This window comes from Candida tropicalis (assembly GCF_000006335.3).
Source record: "Candida tropicalis MYA-3404 genomic scaffold supercont3.5, whole genome shotgun sequence".
Classification (NCBI taxonomy): Eukaryota; Fungi; Ascomycota; class Pichiomycetes; order Serinales; family Debaryomycetaceae; genus Candida; species Candida tropicalis.
Genome location: NW_003020057.1, coordinates 584,522 through 591,950, shown reverse-complemented (window position 1 = coordinate 591,950; position 7,429 = coordinate 584,522). Strand labels below are relative to the sequence as shown.

General features: G+C 31.3%; 3 protein-coding genes across 3 annotated transcripts; 1 reads left to right on the top strand and 2 right to left on the bottom strand. All coding sequences in view use genetic code 12, as the record gives it.

The window, feature by feature from the left end:
* Positions 1–1,524: 1,524 nt before the first annotated feature.
* Positions 1,525–3,189, bottom strand: DHH1 (DExD/H-box ATP-dependent RNA helicase; the record flags this gene model as incomplete). The annotated part of the gene is made up of 1 exon (XM_002549627.1): positions 1,525–3,189. The coding sequence occupies one exon, from the start codon at positions 3,187–3,189 to the stop codon at positions 1,525–1,527; it is 1,665 nt and encodes a 554-aa protein (XP_002549673.1).
* Positions 3,190–4,537: 1,348 nt separating this feature from the next.
* Positions 4,538–5,020, top strand: CTRG_03969 (uncharacterized protein; the record flags this gene model as incomplete). Its single annotated transcript, XM_002549626.1, has 1 exon — positions 4,538–5,020. The coding sequence occupies one exon, from the start codon at positions 4,538–4,540 to the stop codon at positions 5,018–5,020; it is 483 nt and encodes a 160-aa protein (XP_002549672.1).
* Positions 5,021–5,143: 123 nt separating this feature from the next.
* Positions 5,144–7,114, bottom strand: CTRG_03968 (uncharacterized protein; the record flags this gene model as incomplete). Its single annotated transcript, XM_002549625.1, has 1 exon — positions 5,144–7,114. One exon carries the CDS (start codon positions 7,112–7,114, stop codon positions 5,144–5,146), a length of 1,971 nt encoding a protein of 656 aa, XP_002549671.1.
* Positions 7,115–7,429: the final 315 nt, after the last annotated feature.

The window sequence follows — 7,429 nt, the reverse complement described above, 5'->3', positions numbered from 1 at the left end:
CCCACGAATTAACATAAAATGGTTGAGCTTCACTACCAGCACTTTAACCAGCAGTTGGATAACGTAAATGACAGATCCCATAATTACCAACCAAATTATTCATTCTTTGTTGAGTGAAAACATCACGGGCCATACCATTACCTTTACATTGATATAATCTACCTTTTGATCCACAAGTTGCAATACCTGCTGCATCTTGACCTCTATGTTGTAAAAACATTGCCCCTTCAAATAATTCTGGTGCAACATTTAAATGTTGATTGGCTAACACAACCCCTAAGATCCCACACATGATTTAAAAGCTAAACTGACTCTTGTTCCAATATTGATAATAAATGGTGAAGATTAAAAGAAATCTTAAAAGAAGGAAAGAAATGGGCAAATTGAATTTTGAAAAATAAATTATCTCTAATAAATTTTTCTTCTTCCCTCTCCTCTAGCTATGATTCTGTGCGAAGAGTATCTGTCTCAGTTAATATAAGTGAAAAAAAAAAAAAAAAAAATTGTTGCATATTTCTTTTTTCTTTTTTGACAACCCAAAAGATCCAATGAGATTCTTACAAACTTAATACAACAACAACAACAACTTATGTACTAGAGAAGAACAAGAAGAAAATTTTTTTTTCACTGTCATCGTTATTGTTAGTTTACATTAACAAATAGAGAGTCACATGACTGGAATCACGAATACAATTATCATCAAAACCATACTCTCAGATAATCAAATATTGTAACTGTTAATCATCTTTATTAGATCCGAGTCAAATGTGAAAAAAAAAAAAAATTGCCTTCATAATCTATATAAAAAAAAACAGAAATTACATTGCAATTTGTAATATGCATACATTGTGTCTCTGTCTTCCTAATCTGTTTTGTAGCGTAAACAGTCAAGATACCACAAGATTTTGTGTCAGTATCTGTATCAACATCAACATCAATATCACCACACATTAACCAGCCCTCATTCCATTGCACGACTTCAATTACAAACTTATTGATTTATATATATATATATATATGGATTCATATATTTCTTTGATTTTCTTTTGTTTTCAACACTATATATCTATAAAAAAAAACATAATCATCATCCTGAATATAAAATAAATTTATATATACATATATATATAAAATCTCATTTTTTTTTTTAATTTTTTTAAATAGGGTTTTTAATTTTCTTTTTTTATTTATATATCTTCAATTGTGATTTCATAATTCAATAATCTTTTAAATGATTCTGATAATCACTTCTTCTTATCCTTCTCAACTCATCATCAAAACTCATAAACATTCATAACTAACATGCCAATTAATAATTCCTTGTCATAACACTAATAAAAAAAAATAAAAAAATTTCAATTCATCTAACAAAACAAAAAATAATAAAAACTATGGTACAATAAAATACAAGAATAATAAGAATAAACTAGAATAAAATTAAATATCGATGAATCCAAAACAAATAAATCAAAAATTATCACATAAATTCTTAATTGGCTACTATCACTTACTTTGTCATGACTTCTAATATTGTTGAGTAGGACGGGCAGATTGTGGTTGTTGTGGTTGCTGTTGTTGTTGTTGAGGTGCAATTTGTTGTGGGGATTGTCCAGGGTAACCTCCAAATTGTGGTGGGTATTGCTGGAATGGCGGGTATCCATTAAATTGTTGTGGAGGCATCATACCTGGTTGACCAAATTGTTGTGGATGGGGTGGCATTTGATAATTTGGCTGATATTGTTGTTGTTGTTGTTGTTGTTGTTGCTGAGGAGGTGGAACTTGTTGTTGTTGTTGTTGAGCAGGAGGAACTCCATTTGCTGGTGATCCTGATTGTTGTACTTGTCTTTCAGATTTACCATTTTCAACTGGTTTAACTTCTGGTTGACCTTTATATTCATAACCTCTGTTATGAACAGTTGCATTACCCTTTGGCAACTCATCAATTCTAAATGGTCTTGGAACAGCATCGGCATTTTCTGCAACATACAATGCTTTATCAATAGTTGCAGGAATTGGTTTGATTTCAGTACCCAATTCTTGCTCAATCTTGTACAATGAATATCTATCATTCCAACTCATTAAATTAATAGCCAAACCTAAATGACCAAATCTACCAGAACGACCAATTCTGTGCAAATAAGTTTCCGCAGTCTTTGGGAAATCAAAATTAATAACAACGTTAACTGCTTGAATATCAATACCTCTAGTCAATAAATCGGAACAAACTAAATTTCTAACCTTACCTTGTCTAAATTCATGGAAAACTTTATTTCTGGCTTGTTGTGGCATCTTGGCATGGGAATAATAACATGAATATCCCAATTCTGTAATCTTCTTAGCCAACAATTCAACTCTATTGGTGGAATTACAGAAAATAATCGATTGATTGATTTGCAACTTGCTAAACAAAGTGTTTAAACAATGCAATTTTTGTTTTTCTTCAACAAAAGCATAAAATTGGGAAATACCTTTCAAAGTCAATTCATCCATCAAATTGATTTCATATGGTTTGTTTAAATGTTGATCCATAAATGACTTGACTGCAAGGGGGAAAGTGGCTGAGAATAACAATGCTTGTCTATTGGCTGGGAAAAATTCCAAAATTTGTTCAATAATTCCTTTAAATTCTCTAGACAACATTTTATCGGCTTCATCCATGACAAAAAGTGGACATTCAGATAAATCAACAACTTTTCTGGCGGCTAAATCCAACACTCTACCTGGAGTACCGACTAATATATGAACTGGGTCATGTAATCTAACTATATCATCTCTCAATGAAGTACCACCAGTGGTAACCATACATTGAACACCTAAATGTTTTCCTAATGTTCTAACCACCTGCGAAGTTTGTAAAGCTAATTCTCTAGTTGGAACTAATATTAATGCTTGTACTTTATTTAATTTAGGTTTGACTAATTGTAAACAAGGAATGATAAATGACGCGGTTTTACCTGTTCCATTTTTAGCTCTTGCAAGTATATCTCTACCTGCCAAAGCCATTGGGATGGATTCTTCTTGAATAGGAGATGGCTTTTCAAAACCAGCTTCAAATATTCCCATTAGTAATTCTCTTTTTAAGTTGAAATCTTCAAATGATTTACCTTTAGTATTTAAAACATCTTCAGTTTGTGGTCTAGTGTCCTTTGGTGGAAGGTTCAAGTTTTGTTTCCAAGTAGTATCCGACATTGTTAATTATGTTGTAATATATATATATATTTATATGTGATTATAAGGGTAGTAGTAGTAGTAAGATAAATGATAATGATGATCGATTAATAAAGAAAAAAGTAGGAACTAGTTGTTGCTAAAAGTTGAATGACAATAATAATAATAATACAATAACTTCCCTTTAAAAAAAATTGGACTCTTTTCTTTGTAGGTTTTTTTGTTTCTTCTCTTTTCGTTTTCCAAAAAAAAAAAAGTGTGGGTGTCTTAGATTACTTTTTGAATCAAATGTAAATTTATATTTGTTTGAAAAAAAAATAAAAGATGATTTGAATTTGATTCTTTAATTGATAATAAGAATATCTTTTGATATAATTAGATTGTTGTTAATGGGTGGTTAAAAAACTGATTTTGGTTCTTGAAAATAAGGGAGAAGTAAAAGGAGAAAATTTTTTTTCTCGTTCTGGTTGGTAAAAATGTTGTCAGAAACAAACAGCAGAAAGAGAGAGAGAAAGACAGAGGAAAAGAAAAAAAATTGGTTTGATCGTTGAACAACTTTTTGAAAGGCAACAGCAAATTGATCACTTGTACACGACTAACTTTATCGAGAAATTTCAGTTGTGATTTGGTCTCCAAGAAAATTAAAAAAATAGAAAGATAGACAGCCAGGTTGTTTGTACGAAAGACGACTGACTAACAAAGCAGATGTGATACTGTCACAGATATCAATGGTTTAATAATTCAAAGAAGAGATCCACTGTCAATCCTACTGTGAGCAATTGGGGTTTGATTATGGGTTACCGCAAGGATCATTTGTTGGTTCTGTAGAATCCAAACCCTGTCTACCATGCACGACTAAATTCAGATAATACCTGTCAGTAACCATCTATTGACAATTGCACACATTGTTGTCAATTATATTTGTGGGTGATCCAATAGTGTGGGTTGTATTGAATTGGACAAACCTGTTGTTGGACTTGTGGTCAAATCCCCTAGTCGTGTAACTGTGGACAATCTAAGTGTTTGTTGACACAAAATTTAATAATCTTTGGTAAAGGAACGAACGAAGAAAAAAAAAGACCACCACCTATTATTTGATGTGAGCTTATTACTGTTAACAAGAAGGTGAGAGTGAGAATTTGAATACATAAACGGAGGAATGGCAATGAAGGGATGATCCTCTCTTTTGTCTAATTTTTTTGTTCATTTTTTTTTTTGAGGATTAAATCCACTTTTATTTAAAAGGAAAAGGAAAAAGAAAATTTTGTAGATTTGTTATTTATTTGCTTTCTCTTTATTCAAGTATTATTCAAAGATTTTTTAGAATCTATATCTTCCTTTTCAGTGTCACAACTATACTATTCAAGAAATGTTTTCTCAAAGTGGTACTCAAACTCCTGTTCCTTCTTCACAACATGGAAATCAACTGCAAAAAATTCAATTCCATGAGGTTTTAGGTGAATCTATAACTTGGGTAAATGATTGGTATCTGCCAAATTTATGTAATAATTCAAATCAATTAGATTCAACAATTTCCAATATTCCTACAGCTAATACTACTACAACAACTACAACCTCATCATCATCACTTAACCAAACTGGGTTGGATGATGATATTGGTACACCAGCGATTAGTGATTTAATAAGATTGAAAGGTTGGCACAAAACTAATATAAATCATAAACAAAGTAATAATATATTAAATCCAAACGATATCTTAGATTTAAGTAAATGGAAATATTTCAAGATTCCTGTGATTGAGGAACCTGAAAATACCACAAATGGTTCAGAAAATGAAATAAAGAAAGTAGAACAAACTGGCGGAGTACTTGGAGAGGTAATTAAGTTCTAATATTTCATTCAGAAAGTAACGACAAACAAACAAACAAAAAAACCAAAAAAAAGTCATGTCTATTTCAATGTATAGTTTGCTTTTTTTTACAATGATGTTCACTATTGTTATTATCGCCTATATTTATTGCAGATTCCCTTTCTCTTCAGTAATACCATTAGATGGTTTTACTTTAATAAAAGTTAATGATTCTCTAGCTAATGCAGTTTTCTTAAGAAGTAAATCAAGTTTATCAGCATCCCAGGACTGTTCCTTTGTTAAAGTGCTTACATCAACATTTTCTTTAGCTAATTTTTGGAAATCACGTCTAACAGCTTGTAATTTATACATTCCTCTAGGATCTCCCAGTTGAGAATAACAAATAAGTACCGACCATTCAGGTAAGGCTTCATAAATCTTGGTTAATCTTTCGTTAGTTCTTTGAAATGCTTTAACTTGATCATAATCTAAATCTCCACTGTAATATTCAGGTGCATTACCCCATCTTGAATTCAACTCTAAATCTCTTAAATTAACAACAGCAAATTTCTTATTTGGAATTTCTTTCAAAAAATTATCAACTATTTCATCATCATTTTTAGCAGAGATTTTAGTCAATTTTAAATCTTCTAAATCTAAATAAGGTCCTCGAGGATTTGGATATCCGACCCAAAGTGATTTAAAATCTCCATTGAAATTAGAGTTGTGAGATAATCTCAGAAATATAGAAATTTCCCCCACATTAGTACCAAATAACCTTCCATTTTGAATCTTTAATTTGACTAAATCCAAACATGCCTTAGCATCTTCTATTGATGAATGCCCATGCCCATGATCTTCACCAGTTTGGATATCAGATTTCAAATATTGTTGAGCTAACCATCTCAATGACGGTTTACTTGGTGGTCCACGATTATGTTCATATATAATAGATGTATCAACAACTTTGGAATGCATGATCTTCATGACATTTAAATCAGATTCCAAAGAATGTCCAACCAAAATATCTTCACTAGAAACATGTTTGAGAAATAAATCTTGTATATCATGAATGGTTGTAGTTACATCTTTTAGCATTTCTTCAGTTATACCTGAGTATTTAGTAACATAATCAGTAATCTCTTCCTCTGGTTTAACCAATTCATCAAAAACAACCTCCCCTTGGAAATCAATCAATGAAATACGGGTTAAAACACTTTGCGTACCTGCTTTACAAAACTCACAATCCAATGCGTAAATATGTGATTTATTTGCAGGATCATGTGGTTGGGTTTCTTTCCATGTATCATCAGCTAATTTTCTAGGATAATTATGTTGAACCAATTGTTGTTCTGCTAACAATAAATCTCGAATGGTGATTTTTTGTTTCTGCAGTTTTTCCATAAGTGATTTCTTTTCATATTTAGTAAGTGGAACATTAGTTATTGCTTGTAGTGGCAGATGAACTGAATCTTTTGTCCCCGGGCTCATGGATCTAATAAAAGTTTCAAAATTATCATAAATAAATGGTAATTCATCAATTTTCTTCAAATATGAAATTGGTAATTGCTTTAGCAGTTTTTTACTACTTCCATTGTCTTTATTATCTCGATCTTCTAACTGTAACCCAGGAACTAAACAAAAACAAATTGTAGGAATCTTTTCTGGATTTCCAAGTTTACACCATTTCAATTTATTAGTTGGTGGGACATTAAAAATTTGAAGTATCAACTGTCTTATATTCTTAAATGGGAATCGTTTACCATCATCACCTTCACTTGTATCACTTTCCTTAGCCGTATCGGGATTTAATTCAACTGTTGGTGGATGATTTAATTTTCTAAGTTTACGTTTATGAATTTTTTCCTTTTTGGCAGGTTGTTGAGTAATACCAGTTGTTTGAACGGATGATCTTCTTCTCTTTTCAATACTTTTTGCCTTTGGTGTATCATCTTCAACAAATGAATTTAATGAAACTGCAGAATCACGACGTGATAATTGTCCCTCATTTTTTAAAAATTCTCGAACTTGTAATCTAGGATTCTTTTCCCCTAATTCTTCCATATCTGCTTGACATATGGAAAGTCTTGAAGTGCTCTTACTTAATGGATCATCTACCTCTACTTCACCATTCATGTCAACTGTGGAATGATATCAATTAAAATTATCTAATAATACAAGTCTAGACTAATCAACAACAACAACGATATCTAAGATCTAATGCAATGTATATGGAATGAGTTGAATCAAATGTTCAGATGCCATATATAATCCAACAGAAACTGGTGAAACTATCACTGTAGATAAACTAAATTCCATAAACCCATCTCGGTCCAGAAAATTTTCTGTATTGCTTATAGCAGCCAAAACAGAGAGAGAAAAAAAAAAAAAGAAGGACAAGGGGCAGCATAGGCTGAGAGAGAAACGAAAAAAAAGGACAATTTTTTTGTG